The sequence below is a fragment of the Haliaeetus albicilla genome, chromosome 18 (genome assembly GCF_947461875.1).
Source record: "Haliaeetus albicilla chromosome 18, bHalAlb1.1, whole genome shotgun sequence".
NCBI lineage: Eukaryota > Metazoa > Chordata > Aves > Accipitriformes > Accipitridae > Haliaeetus > Haliaeetus albicilla.
Window position 1 is genome coordinate 13682646 of NC_091500.1, and position 18188 is coordinate 13700833.

At 37.5% G+C, this 18188-nt stretch overlaps 1 protein-coding gene across 2 annotated transcripts in view; it reads left to right on the forward strand.

Annotated features, from left to right (window-relative positions):
* NBAS (NBAS subunit of NRZ tethering complex) overlaps positions 1–18188 on the forward strand; it is a 190761-nt gene that overhangs the window by 61260 nt on the left and 111313 nt on the right. For both annotated transcript variants that reach the window (XM_069805772.1, XM_069805773.1), the window contains exons 31-34: positions 4402–4514; positions 8532–8645; positions 16311–16424; positions 17320–17477. In XM_069805772.1, coding sequence (XP_069661873.1) covers positions 4402–4514; positions 8532–8645; positions 16311–16424; positions 17320–17477 — 499 coding nt within the window. The remainder of the gene's footprint in view (positions 1–4401; positions 4515–8531; positions 8646–16310; positions 16425–17319; positions 17478–18188) is intronic.

The window sequence follows — 18188 nt, forward strand, 5'->3', positions numbered from 1 at the left end:
CATAGAATGATTTGGGTTGGAAGGGACCTTAAAGATCATCTAGTTCCAACCCCCCTGCCACGGGCAGGGACTTCTTCCACTAGACCAGGTGAAAGCCCCATCACCTCCTTATTTTCCATGTACCTTAGCATAGTTTCAAGGAGGATCTGCTCCATCCTGAGCAGATGGTGAGACTGACTGGCCTGTGGTTCCCTGGGTCTTCCTTTTTTCCCTTTTTAAAAATGCGGGTTATGTTTCCCCTTTTTTCCAGTTAGTGGGACTTTGCCAGACTGCCATGACTTCTTAAATATGATGGATGAGTGGCTTAGCTACTTCACCTGCCAGTTCCCTCAGGACCTGTGGATGCATCTCATCAGGTCCCATGGACTGTGCCCCTTCAGGTTCCTTAGATGGTCTCAAACCTGGTCTCCTACACTGGGTGGTTCTTCATTCTCCCAGTCCCTGCCTTTGTGTTCTGTGTCCACAAACCAAACAACAAAAACCAAAACAAAATCCCATAACAGAACAAAAATACTTATGTCTCAACTACAAAGGAAGACTTGTCTTTATAACGTATTACTTTCACTTAGACATGAGTACACTTACCTACTAATTACAAGAAAAAGATGAAATTATTTTTCTTCCCCTTAAGATACAAATTCTTCTTAACCCGTAATGGTATGTGCATACATGTTACCAGGTTTTTTTTTGAGAACTGACTATAGTAATACAGTCAAACTGTTTGTAATTAATTATCCTTTTTCAAATCCAGAAATTTTCCTCGATAAAATATTTTTACTATAAAGTTTTATGGATTGACAAATGATATATTTTCCCTTAGGGATTAAAGGAAGAATATTTTTGCAGTTTGCCTTGAGTGATTGTTACATTCTCCATAACTTAACTAGAAACTGACTGAAAAAGCATTGTTTTCTTTTTGCTCCTTAATCACTCATGGCTTCTTCCTCTCTCCCATCCCAAATGCACACACACATAAATATATATGATGAGGATGAGGGTTTTTTTTTCTTCATTTTCATGGGGTTTTGTTGTTAGCTATTTCAGTAAAGGCATTATTGCCTTAGGTCAAAGTTGGAAGACAGTCACTTTTACAGTGTTAATTAGATAACGCTAGCTCTATTTCTAGCTTTTTATTGAAAACACAGTTTGTTAACTGTCATTACTGTTTATAAGCACTCAAGGTAAATACTTGCTTTGGAAGTCTAAAAGGCCCAAGAGTCACTGGCTTTTAAAAATTTATCTTTTTAAAAAATATATGAATATTTATATGAATATAATTTATTAGTATTAAATCAACTGAGCCTTTTTACATTCTTGACACCAGGGCTACTAGATACACTGTACAAAAGTTGTGATCACAATGAAGCAGGTGCAGACACTGTTGTAATATCCAAATTAGAACTGAATTTTATCTGTATGCATATAATTGTCACAGTTAAAATCTATCTGTTAGCTACTTACTTGTTGGGGGGGGAGAGGATATTGTAGTGGTGGGATTTCCTCTATGCATAGGAAAGAAGCCCTTCTTTGGGCTAAGCTAGGAGTCAGAGAGGTTGGTTGGTTTTTGCAGGTGAGTAGCTTAATTTTGGAGCAGCAGGAACAAAATGCACAGCTGTTTGGAACAGACTTTTTGGGTCAGCAGTCTAGTCCTTTGCTGTTGCATGTGGCACTGTAATATAATGTAGCCTCACCTCTGTGTCTGGGAAGGCCAGGGAACAGATCCTCCTAGAAGCTATGCTGAGGCATGTGGGGGACAGGGAGGTTATTTGAGACAGCCAGCATGGCATCACTGGGGCCAAGTCCTGCCTGACCAACCTAATGGCCTTCTATGATGGAGTGACTACATCAGTGGACAAGGGAAGAGCCAGAGATGTCATCTATCTGGACTTCTGTAAGGCCTTTGACAGAGTTCCCCACAACATCCTTCTCTCTAAATTGGACAGAGATGGATTTGATGGATGGACTGTTCGGTGGATGAGGAATTGGTTGGATAGTTGCATCCAGAGGGTGGTGGTCAATGGCTCAATGTCCCGATGGAGATCGGTGACAAGCAGTGTCCCATAGGGGTCTGTATTGGAGCCAGTACTGTTTAATATCTTCATCAGTGACATGGGCAGTGGGATCGAGCACACCCTCAGCAATTTTGCAGATGACACCAAGCTGAGTGGTGCAGTTGACACACCTGAGGGATGGGATGCCATCCAGAGGGATCTGGACAAGCTCCAGAACTGGGCCCATGTGAACCTCATGAGGTTCAACAAGGCCAAGTGCAAGGTCCTGCACATGGGTTGGGGCAACGTCCGGTATCAGTACAGGCTGGGGGATGAAGGGATTGAGAGCAGCCCTGCAGAGAAGGACTTGGGGGTACTGGTGGATGAGCTGGCTAGACATGAGCTGGCAATGTGTGCTCACAGCCCAGAAAGCCAACCGTATCCTGGACTGCATCAAAAGCAGCGTGGCCAGCAGGTTGAGGGAGGGGATTCTGCCCCTCTGCTCTGTGAGACCCCACCTGGAGTACTGTATCCAGCTCTGCGGTCCCAGGTACAGGAAAGACATGGACCTGTTGGAGCAGGTCCAGAGGAGGGCCTCAGAAGTGATCAGAGGGATGGAGCACCTCTCCTACGAGGACAGGCTGGGAGAGTTGGGGTTGTTCAGCCTGGAGAAGAGAAGGCTCCAGGGAGACCTTATTGAGGCCTTCCAGTAATTAAAGGGGGCCTACAAGAAAGATGGAGACAAACTTTTAGCAGGGCCTGTTGCAATAGGACAAGGGGTAATGGTTTTAAACTAAAAGAGGGTAGATTCAGACTAGATGTAAGGAAGAAATTTTTTACGACGAGGGTGACGAAACACTGGCACAGGTTGCCCAGAGAGGTGGTCGATGCCCCATCCCTGGAAACATCCAAGGTCAGGTTGGATGGGGCTTTGAGCAACCTGGTCTAGTTGAAGATGTCCCTGCTCATTGCAGGGGGGTTGGACTAAATGACCTTTAAAGGTCCCTTCCAACTCAAACTGTCCTATGATTCTGTTAATCACTATGAAAAACTGATTTAATGTCGTCATAAAATTAGGGTTTATTTACCAATTTTTTTTTTTCCCAATCTGCTATTGAGTGTCTTTTCCATTAGGAGCCTCTAGAAATACAAAGTATCATTGTTCTTAATATCTCCTAAGGGTCCATGATCAACTTTTATCTTATGGTTTTACAGTGGTATTTCAAAATATTAAGTTTATAGCTTGAATGCTTGCCATGAATGTGTGACCATGTGTTTATTCTGTTTAGTAAGATGTTTTGGTCCTACTCTGACTTTTCTCCAGTTAAGTTACCATGAAACAACTATTTCCATGAGTGATTATCCCAGTGTGTAGGTCTCCTAGTAACCTTTCTGCTTGAGTTGGTTTAGATGCAATCTGTTTATCTAGTTCTCTCTCCTTCCACTCCTGTTCTAATCTCCATTTCACCCTGAAATGTTTGTCACTGCTCCTGAAAAATGTGATGGGTTCAGATGGGAATGTAGCTAACATACAATTTTATTTTTGATGTAAACATGTCTATTTCTTAATTAACATGTAGAGATAAAAGCTATATGACAAATTACACAAATAATAGACTTTCCTGATTTAATGTGCATGGTGAATTAAGCCATTTAAAATCATTTAGACTATTTTGCATGTGGATTTTTTGTTAAACATGTATTAATACAACTACATATGAACACTACCAGAATTCAAGTGTTAATAAAAAAAAATCTAAAAGCTGATTATGTCAATATTATATTCATAAAACAAAGAATTTTTGAAAATGTTTATTTTAAATAAACTTGTTACTAATATTTGTACGCATTAATTCATCTTCAGAGCCATTTTGCGGTGTTTTTTTTTTTTCCTTTTAATCAGCTTTGTTTTCAATTGCTGAACCTAGTTAAGGAAACTGAATTTGTGACAATGGCTCTAACGTTTCACTTACAGTAAACTTTTTACAGAATTTTGCTTTTATCTTGTAGTATATGGCAACACCAAAAGGCAGTAGTGATATGAGAAATATTTCCTTTAATAATTACATATTTAAGTAATATTTAAGTACATATGTCTTCAAAATCTTTTGTTAAATTCATTGCACATCTAAATACAAGAGGGTCTAGGTGATGTTCCTGTCACAACTAGGCGAAGAAGATTGTGGCAATCCAAGAATAGAATTTTTTAAAAATGTTTAGCCAGCCATAACAGAGATATAGTGCCAAACACAATATGTGTTACAGGACTAGTGAGTATTTTTATGTTTCATAAGCACAGCAAATTACTTTTCTTTTTTTTTTTTTTTCTTTCACAGGTGAACTTCTTCCACAAATTTAACTTTGAATGTATTCAACAATTTTTAGAAAAATTTGTTTCCTTCCTATTTAGGTGCTGTCTACAACTTATTGTAGACTGTCCAAGTGCTATTCAGGAGGAGCTAGATCTCATTCGTGCTCTGGGCTACCTTGAAGAATTTGGCGTGAAAATATTACCATTACAAGGTACTGCATATTTTTATTCTTTATATGCTTACTTGAATCACAGGCATAAATATGCATGACAAATACATCCCTGCCTCCAAACAGCTTACAGGCACATACTGAAAAATTATTTCAGTTGAAAAGACATTTTTCAGTTGATGTGAGATAAGAAAGATATCTGCATACGGAATCTGTGTTTGGAGACTTATTTTTAGCAGGACTTTTTAATAATCTTCACTTGCTCATGTGCTGATAAGCTTTCAAATAATGGGTGGGAGAGAGGTACTTCATGGGTAGGCAGTTTTCATGTCTCCACTGGGCTGTTTCATTTTGAAGTATATAAAACCCAATGGCAATGGATGTGAACTTTTACAAGTTATTTCTTCTGATGACTTGTTTAAAATTTTAAATCTGTTTTGGAGCAGTGAGTCCAATGGTATGGAAAGTTGTTGGGCAGAAGTTGGAAAGAAAGGACGATTATGGACAATGAGATAAAGGGAAAAATTGAATATATTGCAGTACGTCTTATAGCTTATAGATTGTGCCAAACTAACAAAGTTCATGGCTTTATGTGGCGGGTTGACCCTGGCTGGATGCTAGGTGCCCACCAAAGCTGCTGTATCACTCCCCCTCCTCAGCTGGACAGGGGAGAGAAAATATAACAAAAGGCTCGTGGGTCGAGGTAAGGACAGGGAGAGATCACTCAGTAATTACTGTCATGGGCAAAACAGACTCGACTTTGGGAAATTAGTTTAATTTATTACCAATCAAATCAGAGTAGGACAATGAGAAAATAAAAACTAAATCTTAAAACACCTTCCCCCCCACCCCTCCCTTCTTCCCAGGCTTAACTTTATTCCTGGTTTTCTCTCCCTCCTCCCCCCAGTGGCGCAGGGGGACGGGGAATGGGGGTTGAGGTCAGTTCCTCACACGTTGTCTCTGCCGCTCCTTCCTCCTCAGGGGGAGGACTCCTCACTCGTCCCCTGCTCCAGTGTGGTATCCCTCCCATGGGAGACAGTCCTTCACGAACTTCTCCAACGCGGGTCCTTCCCACGGGCTGCAGTTCTGAAATGCTCCAGCATGGGTCCCTTCCATGGGCTGCAGTCCTTCAGGCACAGACTGCTCCAGTGTGGGGGTCACCAGTCCTGCCAGCAAACCTGCTCCAGCATGGGCTCCTCTCTCCACAGGGCCATGGGTCCTGCCAGGAGCCTGCTCCAGTGCAGGCTTCCCACAGGGTCACAGTCTTGGCCAGCGGCAGGTCAGTCTTGGAGCCGGCTGGCATTGGCTCTATTGGACGTGGCGGAAGCTTCTAGCAGCTTCTCACAGAAGTCACCCCTGTAGCCTCCCTGCTACCAAAACCTGGCCATGCAAACCCAATACGCTTTATTAACAAAACCCCCACTTTTCTAAGTGAGAGAAATATACAAGAGAGCTCATCTGCCTGGCTTTCAGTGAAGCTTGGATGTGTCTTACGTGGGCAACTATGTGAAACTGCATGAACACTGGTATTCTAAGCCAATTCTTGTAGAGTGTTTTCAAGAGCACTGAGTACCAGTGAAACATGCTGATGGTAGTGTTTTATTTCTGGCATTGTGCAGAGAAATACTGGGATTTATGGGAAGCTCTTGTGGGTCTGTGGAAAACTAAGTGGATGTTCTTAGTGGCTGTTGTTACTTTACATTGGTGTTCTCTTTTTGTTGTCTTTTTTCTCCCAAGTATTCCTTCAAACTGAGCTGATGCTCCATATGTTATGTTCAGAAATCTTACCATTTCTGGACTAAGTCTGTTTTCTAGATCTTGCAGTATTCCACTGTTGACTTCTAGAGCAGTATTATTTTTTTAATCAGTTTGTTCAGCCTGTAGAAAAGTACACGTATATTTTCTTCATTTTTTTTTCAGTGTGGACATGAAGGTATCATTTAAAAAAAGTTGCAACATAATATTGCATTTAATACTATGTGTAATACAACTGATCTAGATTAATTAGAATATGTGAAATCATGCCTGTAATTTCATTAATGATCCTGTCTTATCCTTTCTTCAATATTTTTCATGTAAATCAAATTAAACTAATAAGATCAAAATCATGTTTTAAAGTTTTAATGAAAGCCTTTAAATGGTCAGTTACTTTGATAGGATGTCATTAAAATAACATTAAGGATCAGTTATTCCCACAGAAAGAATTAGCAGTAGACTTTTATTTGTATTTCTGTGTTTAGTTTTCTGTAGAGCTTCTCCCCCACTTGTATTTTTAGCAAACTCAGCAGTTAAGGTTGTGAACTACTTTATGATCTGTTTAAATAAAATCTGGTTTGGAGACTCCTTATTGACATAAAAAGTGAAGAGAAGTCCATCTTTAATGAAAGTGTTTGACCCATGGTATTATTTCAGATTACTTTCAGTTTTGTTAGATATTTCAAAATATCTTGCTTGTACAGTCAGTGAATGAAAACATTTTACTGCTGTATACTAATACACGTGTGTGATAGAATATTAAAAATGAAACTAAAAGTGTAGCCTTTTCCTGCTCCTGCATTCTTAACTTGTTTTAGTCTAATTTGATTTCCAGAACTTTATTAATAGGGTTTTCATTATGCAAGGGCTTCTTTACTCTTATTGAAAGGCCTAATGTCATATGTTTTAAAGTCTGTATTAGCATATTGGGCTTATCCCCCATGCAGACATTAATGTCTTACTGAGTGTTAAAGGGTTAAGATCTGCATGCTGTTCCTCTGTGTTCTGAGAACTTGCATGGTATGAAAAAGTTAGGTTTTTTTAAAGCAGCGGCCTGAAGTTAGCCCCCTACTAACTAGTTAAAAAGAGCACTGAAATTGATTCATGATATTAAATTATACAATTAAGGTAATTGTTTAATTATTGATAAAATCTTTTTTGAAACACAGTACTAATTACAAGCTTTTCAGGATATGGTTGACACAACCTTGTGATTTGCAGGCTATCTCTCTACTTGCTCAGAAAATATTTATGGAAATTAAAACACCCTCAAGATTTTGTCTGTGACAGTTCCTTCAATTTTACAGTGATGTATCCTGTCCACCCTAAGATACAATATAGCATGAAATATTTGTTACTTACAGTATTCTCAATGAAAGTTAATGTCTGTTTTAACAGTCTTTCTGAGAATGTTGCAAAAATTATATTTAAAAATAAATTTGTATAAAGGCATATGGTTAGTCATATAAATTTAAAAACATTGAGTCTGAAAACCTGAAACAAAAATAAGTTTTCTTTCTGGTCAGTCTCCCTGTCCTGGTTTCAGCTGGGATGTAGTTAACTGTCTTCCTAGTAGCTGGTACAGTGCTATGTTTTGAGTTCAGTATGTGAAGAATGTTGATAACACTGATGTTTTCAGTTGTTGCTCAGTAGTGTTTAGACTACAGTCAAGGATTTTTCAGCTTCTCATGCCCAGCCAGGGCACCTGACCCAAACTGGCCAACAGTGTATTCCATACCATGGGACGTCCCATCTAGTTTAGGAACTGGGAAGTGGGGGCGGGGAATCGCTGCTCGGGGACTGGCTGGGTGTCAGTCGGCGGGTGGTGAGCAATTGCCCTGCGCATCATTTGTACATTCCAATCCTTTTATTACTACTGTTGTCATTTTATTAGTGTTATCATTATCATTATTAGTTTCTTCTTTTCTGTTCTATTAAATCGTTCTTATCTCAACCCAGGAGTTTTACTTCTTTTCCTGATTTTCTCCCCCCTCCCACTGAATGGGGGGAGTGAGTGAGCGGCTGCATGGTGCTTTGTTGCTGGCTGGGGTTAAACCACGACACTCCCTCTTCTTCCTCCCTTCCCAGCCTGACTTTCTGGAGATTGGGGCTGGATAGTGTTATTTTAACTTTCTCTTTATTGGTATAATTGAAGATCCTAATGCAAGTAACTTTGGGCTGGTTTTCAGATTGTGTTTGTTTTCTTATATTCCCTAGCACTCTTTCTGCATCTACGTTGTTAACGAGAAACACAGCAGTAAGGTTCATTTGTATAGTCTCTAACACCAGTTCTTCTTTCAACAGTGCGTTTATGTTCGGATCGACTTAGTCTCATCAAGGACTGTCTTGCTCAGTTGTCAACGAACTACAGGCAGTCTGCTAAGCTCCTGGGACTTGCAAATTTGCTAAGGGTTGCAGGTAAGCTGTGTTAATAAGACACCAAATCACAATGCAGCATGCATTTGTGTTATGCTTTAGGACGTTTTAGTTGATATTAGAATGTGTGTTCAAGGATATCACCAAAAAGACATCTCAAAAAGCAGACATTGGGGAGGAATAAAATATTTTAAATGAATGAAATATTTTATTTGTAATAAAACAGCTGATATTGTCAGCTGCTCTGACGTTCCAGTAATGCGTAAAATAAAAACAGCCTTGTCTAATCTGGATTTGGAGTAAAAGCTCATTTCAGATTGGACGAGTTGTGGCTGAGAATATTTTCTTACAGTTAATCAGTAGTACTAAAACTTCAGCAAATCGTATTGTCCCTGTCAAATAAGGTAGTCTGATTTAACAGAAGTCCCATTTAAGCTACAGGTGAAAAAAAAGTCATCTGTAATGCATAAACTTTGGCTCTTGGAGTTTTGTGTATGCTTTGTATATCTTTTGCACTAAAAATAATGCGTTAGCGTTAGGTTGAGTATTCATTTGAGGAGCTGAGCATCTTCAAGGATTGAATCCTAAAGATACTAGAATTTTTTTTTTTTTTTTAAGATAGCCTACTTAAAATATCTGGCAGACCTTTTGATTTTGAAAAATACTTCGTCAATGCAACTGCAAATACAATAGTGCCATATTTTTATGATGTAGAAATAGAATATAGAAATATAAAATATAAATTCATATTTTATGCAGCACGGTATATAAAATTGATGCATTCTGGCTTTGTCAGTGGTGCATGCCTGGCTAATTCCTTTCTCTCTATATTTGTTAAATCATTTAAGAATTTTTTCTTATGTATTCAGGAAGCTTAGTATTGCCAATTTTTGCATAGTATTATATAGGGAGGGAGATATTCAAGGGGATTGGGTGAGGTTATGAACAGAGGTACAGAAGTTAGGTTGTTGACCTCCTGAGGTGCCTAGGTCCTAAGGAAAGGAATCACTGGAAATGTTGTCATGACTCTGGTAAGCTCAGTGGTCCTGTTACGTAGCGCTGCTACATGAAAAATGGCAGAGGGGAGGGGATGGTACTATGTTGGGTAGCTGGATCTAATCTATGTATTTGTTAATTTCACATGTAATTTCCTGTTCTGTAGAATAACTAGAATGACAGTCATAACTTCTCTTTTTTTTTTCTTTGCTTGCAAGACTTTTGGAAAAAAAAAAAATCTCCATATTGGTTCATAAGACAAGATTGCTGTACAGCTCTTTCCCTCTCTCCTCTGCTTCCTCCCACATAAAGTTAAAATCTGTCAATTTTTCTTCTTAATATTCTGGGTCCTTTAGGCTAATGCTTCTGATTTTTGTTTTACCTTCTCTTTGAATCTAAATGATTTCTTTGTATGAGAGAAGGAAAAGCAAAATCCACAGTGATTCTATGAAGCTTAAAAACATGAAGTATTTTGTCCAGTAACGTTAGTTGTAGATCAGCATCTACAGTGCCCTGGTATGTACCTTTAAACAGGGAACAAACTCATGGCTCCCATCTCTAGAAATTGAAAGATGAGAGGCAATGTATGTTAGGTAGAGAACTTCAGGGAATTCATATAGAGTTCATTGATATGGTAATGTCTGTGTGCTAGTGTTATAATCACAGTGGCACTTACTGAGACACCACTGAAAAGAGAGATTTAAAAGAGGTATTTAAAGCCAGATGACGAAATGGCCTCCTGATTTTCTCTGGCTTGCAGTTACCAGGATGGTGAAAAACTGATGATGAATATGCGAGGTGGTTAATTTTTAAGCAGGTGAATGATTTAAAAACTACTGCTTATGCTACAAATTACATATTTATTTTAAGAGCGTTGTGCTCTCTGATTTTAATGGTTAACCTCAGGAATAATGCTAATGGTTGTTCCTGTGGTAAATGTGGAACTTTAGTAGTAAAAGTATATATTTCGAGAGTAAATCTTGCTAAGGAATATACTAGTTTGACACTTGCTGTTCTTTTCTCTTATGTTAAATAAATAACTCTGTCACTTTCAAAGTTATCTTTTGGTTATAGAGTAACATTTATTTGAAAGGAAAAAATAGCAAGAAAATGTTTCCAGTAGTGACTTTCTGTGGTGGTGGGATGTGGTGGGATTTTTTTGTGTTGGTTGGTTGGTTTGTTTGTTTGTTTTTAAATAAGTAGTTTTAAGCTTTTGTGATTAAAAACCGTTTCACTGTCACTGAGGTATAACTAGTCGTATTACTTACATAGAAATACTATTTTCTGTACAGGATGTTCATTTATAAGCAAGATAATGGATTCAGTATAAGAACGCCATAGTTGTGAATTTTATCTAAACTTACTTGTTGTAGGAGATTGGCTATGGAAAACAGGTTTCTTCCATATTAAGAAACTCAGTATTTCTTTAATCTTTTTTTAGTTTTTCTGGACTTGAAAGCTATAAACAGCATACCACTATTACTGCAGATTTTTTTGTTCCTGACATTCCATTCCACTGATGAGTATCCAGAATAGTATCCAAGAGCACACAAAGGAAACATGATTGTCGTCACTATTTTAAGTCATGCATACAAATGCAATATTTTTTCAGCAGATTAAAGAAAGTCTGTAGAGCTTGACTCTTCAGTCCTCAATTACTGCTGTATGTACTTCCAGTGAGTGTGGAAAAGGTAACCTTACAATGAATTTAAAGTTGCATATGATTTTAATAGTTAGGTTAATAATACCTTAAAAACAGATTTTAAGTGGAATGCTGGCATAGCCTTAATCATAGTCTGTAAATAAAGAGTCTTGTAAAATTTAATAGTAGGTGTAAAAAAAAAAACCAACAAAAAAACCACACACACCTATTGAAGTAAGTCATATAGAAATGGTGTATCTGTATCTGTCGACTCGTAATTTAAGTTACTGAGTTACAATTAATTATTAATATGATGAAGAGTTATTTTAGGACTTGGTAACCATAAGAATGATAACAAATGCTCATATTATTCCACAAATTGGTTTGTAGCCAAAAGGGCAGCTCACGCATACAGATTTTAATATTCGTGAATGAGTATATTTTATTTTAAACTGAATATTAGAAAAGGAAAACTTTCCTTGCAGTTTTAGCACAGATAGTCTTTGTTAGCAGATTTAAAACTACTGGGAAAGGGTGACTTGATTTCTAACAGCTTATGATGTAGGGAATGGTTTTATGGAGATATATTGGGATGAGTCTGGATATTGAAAAAGAATCTAGGGATTGAACTTTATGGACTTGCCTAATGAAGAATTTGATAAAACGCTGCTGGAAGAAAGAATTGGTTTTTGTCCCTAATTGGTTTTCACTACTTATACAATTATCCTGATTTATGAGCCATCTTTGCTGTGAAAAAAGTTCTAATTTTGTCTTGTGGAACACGCTTACTGGTATTGGTTATGTATGCTCAAATTTGCAGTCCCTTCCATTTCCGATCCTCTGTGTGTATCTACCAGTAGAGTGCTTTCTTGTGCTTTATCTGCTCACTGGAGGAATTCGTTTCAGCATTTCCCCCTCTTTGCTCCCCTTGCTACCCCACCTCATAATGTTACTAATTGTGAAAGTCTGCTCACTACATCTATCCATCCATACCTATATAAATTTTAAACATACGTGTACATATAGAGTATATAGTATATGCTGTGTTATACTATATATAAATATATAACCTATAAAATACTCTGAGCATACGTATTTTAATTTCAATTCTAAAAGAATGTATTTGCTGTGCATACAAGGGTAGAGTGCACATGGTCATCCTCAAGGAGCTTTGGGAGCTGTGTTCTCTGAATACAGTTTGTTTAGAGAGCAGCACTAAAAGTGAAGACTAGAATTTATATTCATACTTGTCAAAGCTGAAATATTGCTTAGGTAATGGTATATCAGCTAGCAGCTTAATTGCTTTAAAGTATTTGATTAATGACAGTAAACTCTACTTAAGCCTCATGTCGCTACCTCTGTAAAGTAAGCACACAAGTGTTATCTTAATTTCACAGATGGGCAAAGTGAGGGAGGGAGAATGTGCTCAGCATGACAGCCAGAAAATCTGCACCTGCTCAGGGAGCTGGAGCTGTTTTGTCTCATGATCGTCACTTAATCCACACTCTTGGTTAAGAAAGGGTGTGAAAGAATTCACTTCATGGAATTACTTGCTTACAAAATAGAAGAGCAAAAAAGAGTAAAAAAAAAAAGATGCTTAAGTATCAGAAATTAAGACCATCTTCTCTACTGTAAAAAAAAAAAAAAATCTAACGAGCATTGCTTTTTTTCTTGAGTCAGGCTCTCTAGAAATATTTTCTGTTCATTATTCTCTTTTGTCACAACTTTCTATGGTAATTTAATTAATTTTAATATCCATGAGCTAATTCTAATAACTTTAAGCTTTGCTCACATTCTGAAGTCAAAGCTTATTTTTTGAAATCCGCCTTCCTCAACACTGCTTCCTCAACTTCTTGCTTAACGCATGTGGAAGTAACCATACAGATGGTTTCTGATTTCCTAAATGTAGATGACATGGAATTTCTGGAGTATACATACAATTTTGATACCATTTGACTTTTAAGTTTTTATGACATGGTTTCACTCAAGATAATGTTTTTCATCTACTCTCAAATAGCATGCATCTTACTCAGAGTTTCAATAAGCTTTTTTTTTCCCTTTCTTTATATGACCCAAATTGGATCCAAACTTTTAAAAAATATTTGAGCATCCTTTATTTCTCAAGAAAAAATGTTTTTCTATTTCTGAGCTTCCGTATTTTTCCTCTTATCGTTTGTAGAATCATTTAGGTTGGAAAAGACCTTTAAGGTCATCGAGTCCAACCATTAACCTAATGCTACCAAGCCCACCACTAAACCATGTCCCTAAGTGCCACCTCTACACATCTCCCAAATACCTCCAGGGATGGTGACTCAGCACTTCCCTGGGCAGCCTGTTCCAATGCATGACAGCCCTCGCAGTGAAGAAATTTTTCCTGATATCCAATCTAAACCTCCCCTGGGTCAACTTGAGGCCATTTCCTCTTGTTCTGTCGCTTGTTAGTTGGGAGAAGAGACCAACACCCACCTCACTACAACCTCCTCTCAGTTATGATGCCATATATGCTTGTATCAACTTCTATCTGAATGCTAAACATCATAACAAAAAGATATGGAAAGAACTTTGGAGACTTAAGTCTTACTGGGTGGACTAACCCTTAGAATATAAATGCATTTTCCTTATGATGTAAGGAGGCAATAGTCTGAAGGAGTGTAACACACACAAACTTTTACAGATCATAAAAGGGAAACAAAACCTAAGATATCCTTTCCAGTTGCTGAGCTTGATTTGTTTGAGTCTGGATGTCAGACATTAACATACAGGCTTGATGGAGATTACTGTGTAGTAAAAACCAAATACCTTCAAATGAGGTGTGTCAAAGCTGAAGCAGTGAATTTTTTCATGTTTGAATAGAAGAACAAGACCATGCCTCTAAACTGCAGCAGAGGTAGTATTTTAAGTGACTGCACTGTTGAGGCAACGAAAGCTGCATGAAGGGCTTGAGCTGTGCGTTGCAGGGGATTCACTAGTCGTGTTGGAGCTGCTGGTTGTTCTGTGACATAACAGCGTGTGTCAAGATAATGGAAGTTTAAATGAGTGAACAATGGAGATAAGATGAGCAAGTATAGCCATGGACTGGAAGGAAAACAAACCTTATATTTTATGCTTGTGCTTTTGTAAAACATGTGAAGGTGTATCCCACTGCATCAAAACTAATTAGCTAAAACATTGGGGATGGGGGACTTGTCAGCATATGACTGCTCAAGCACAGTTAAGAAGAAAACCATTCTTTGCTCCAAGTGTTGTTCCCCTCTTCCTTCCAATCCCACTGATTTTTAAGTAGTAATAAATAGCAGTGATTATTTTGTCTAGCTGAAATCTGAGGGACAATAGTTCAATTATTTCTCTTGCCTTTTATTTGTGTCTGCTACTTAGTCAAATCTCTCTGTAAGTAGTAAAGCTGTCAGGGTGAAGTGGGCATCAGAAGGTGAGTGGCAAGTACGGATCTCTTGCTTATAGAAATGACAGTTCACATTCAGCTTGTGTAGATAGAAGCACCTCTTTGTCATCTGTAATTGCTTTTGCCTGGATGAGAAGTTCCCAACTTCCAGAGGGCAAAATTTTGCAGCAGAAGAGCCTTGGATGTGATTAATTTGCAACATCGTGTGTTGCCAGTATATAGAGCAAGAGGCCAAAAGATAAAATGATGGGAAGCCAACCTGTTCTCCCAGCTGAGTTAGTCATGACGTGCCGGGATTAGGGGAATCTTGATTGAGTTCAGTAATTAGGGTAACTTCACTTCCCTGAATGTCATTCTAGCATAACTGCTACATCTTTTCTTTTGAGAAAGCTTTAAAAAGAAATTTGCTTTGCCTGTGGTGATGGACCCACAAATTAGAGTTAAAAATAACAGCTATACAATTTAAAAACATGTAGGTTTTGTATGGTTTTTGGAACTGGATCTGTTTAACCTTCTGAAATATTTGCATTTCACAAGCTGTAGTAATACAGTTTCATAAACCAGTGCCCTTTTCAAATTACTTTAACAGCAGTGACTGCGTAAAATCACTTTTAATAATAGGGGAGAACCATGGGCAAGAAGCTTTCATTGAAAAAAACTACTCATTTTTATTAGCTTCTTGCCACCCTTCTTTTCTATATTAAAATGAATAATGTGAGATTATTTTTCCTGTGTATGTTTAGTCACCTTAGTGCATAGACATACACGCAATTTTGAGCACAAGACTGGACCAACTGGTGTCAGTGAAGTAAATAATTTTCATTCTCTTGTGTTCACTCTAAATTGGAAGAAGTTAAAAAAAAAAAAGAAGAAATAGGTGACTTGTAAAGGGTGACAGGAAGAAGTATTGTGTGTAGTGACTATAACTGTCTTTGAAAGGGAAATAAGTTGTCTGATTAGATTTTCATCTGCGAATGCTGATGTATTAAAATTAAGGTCAGGACATTTTTCTACAAAAATTCTTGATGAAACTTCAGTCAGAAAAGATCAGTAGTATCTGAAGTGTTACTTTTGAGTCATAACTGGGGGAAGAGGCATTGTCCAGAAGGTCTAGTGACCAAGATGCTTGTATGGTGTGAAAAAATAGTTCCAGTTCTACTCGCTCAATTTATGAAGGTAGGGCTTTTTAAAATACCTATATCTTCCACATCTCATGAATTATTTGGCTCTGTGAAGTGGGAGTTTAAACTGGGGCTTTGCATACTGTAAGAAAACAATTAAAAAGTTCAAAATTCTTATTCTGTTACAGTTCACAGAAGTTTTTTTTTCAATGTCAGGATTTTGATTTATATGTCACTTACCTTAAATATCAGTCTGTCTTGGCCATCGCATAAATACAGTCTTCAAAGTGTTTTGTTTTGTTTTTTTTAAACTTAGACATAACATGCTGTGTAGTTATTTTTAGCCAGGTATGTTGCCAGTGTTTTTTTAAAATACATAACTGTTTTTAGTGTTTCCTTCAGGAAAAAGCAGGTAATTTTATTTCTGCTTCAATTTCAAGATGGGCTTTTTGAGTTGTGGCATATGGTCTTCTTAAGAAATAAAGTAGCAAGCTTAAGTTGACTATTAATTCCAATTAACTAATTAAAAAGTTGAATTTTTCTTACAGGAGATGATCAGATGGAGAGAAAAGGTCAAGTTTTAATCCTTTTAGTGGAACAAGCTCTCAGTTTCCAGGACTACAAAGCAGCTAGTATGCATTGCCAGGAGCTCATGGCCACAGGTGAAGTGATTAAATGGGGGTTGCGTGGCGTGGTGATGGTGGAAATCTTGAGTTCTGACTCTCAGCTTACTATGAAGTATGGTACTTCAGATTGGTCCATTTCATTCAAAGATCAGTTACATTTTGTTTGTGGAAGTCAACAGACATCTCCATGGAATCGAGATGTATACAGCAAGTACTGTATGTAATAAGATAATTACAGAACTATTAGACACATAACCTTACAGAGCTTTTCTGTACGTCTCTGGGAACCACAATTTTTCATTCGTCCTATACTGTACCCGTCTCAAACAGGTGAAAATATGTGACTGCAGCTAGTAGGAATGTGCAGGTCTTCTAGATGTCTACCTTTCTATCAAAACTCTTAAAATAATTGTGCTATTTATGTAATTTGTATATGTGAGGGTATGAGTGGAGGTAAATGACATGTGTCAAGATACAAGGACAATAGGATTTGTTTCTTTTGCTTTTTTTTTTTCTGCCTTAAGTTTGAGGGGGAAAAAATCTGAGATGAATTGAGGTTCTAATATATCAAGTGATATATTTTACTTTTTTTTTTACAGCCACTCCACTAAGGTGTTCAATATCATGCTCTGAAGTAAATTATGATTTTCTTATTGCCATATGTAAAAATATAGTGTGTAGGCTTACAGATGTCTATTGTACTGATATCTACAATATGATAAATAATGAATCTTTTATGTATTTGATCAGTCTAAAGTTGAGTTATATCTCTCTTTTGTGGAGCCTTTATGGTTCCTTTCTTGGGAGATGTTAAGTGTTGGCAAGAATGCCACATGCCCTCCTTTTTCTCATCCAGTAAGAATTATGCAGCATTCCCCTGTCACTTGTGAAGCTTACCAACCTCAGAAGTACATTTTGTGTTCCCTTGTAGGTTATTCTAAAAGCTGGGAAGTATGCAGTCAGCTTGGTCAATCAGAAGGCTACCATGATTTGAGTATGCGTCAGGAACTCATGGCTTTTGCTCTGACACACTGTCCCCCAAGTGCCATAGAAGCATTGCTGGGAGTGAGCAGTTCGTTGCAAACCCAGGTATGTGTTTCTGAAACTTCTTTCGTGCAAGTTCAATGCTTACCAAAGTAAAGGAGACTTGTGCTCATTTTTAAGTTTGTTCCCTTAAGTTCCATCCCCCCAGTGAGTTTATATTTGTTCTGCTCTGTTTTTCTGCTTTCACTGTTATATTTCAACAAAGGAGATCTCTTTATAAGCATTTTTATATGATGAGTTGGCTTCTCGGTAGAAATGCAATTATATTCTCTTATCACTAGTACTTCTAATTTCTTTATTTACTGCCTGATTTAAACATTTTATTTGCAAATGCAGTTAAATAATTTTTTCAGTGTTTTCCAGGTATTTACATCTTGTAATGCAACTTCATTAAATGCCCACATAAATGTCTATTAAATATTTATTCTTACATTTTTATGTTCTCTACCCAGTATACAATGAAATTCTTTTCTCACTGATTCCAACCATGTAACAGTTTGAACAACTATAGTAGACTTTGTGTCTGAGCCATGTTTATTAACTCTGCAATGACTGACTTCTTTATAGAATCATGTCTTGGGTGTTCAGGTGATCATACTATATATGTGAGAACACATAATTGTGGCATTTAAATACAAGTTATGGCAAGACGACACAGCAAACCTTTTGAAAAGTTTTATTTGAAACAGTAGTGCAGTAATTTAGGTTGTCAAAATGTTAAATTTCTGTTCAGTGTAATTGTGGCTTGGCCTACGT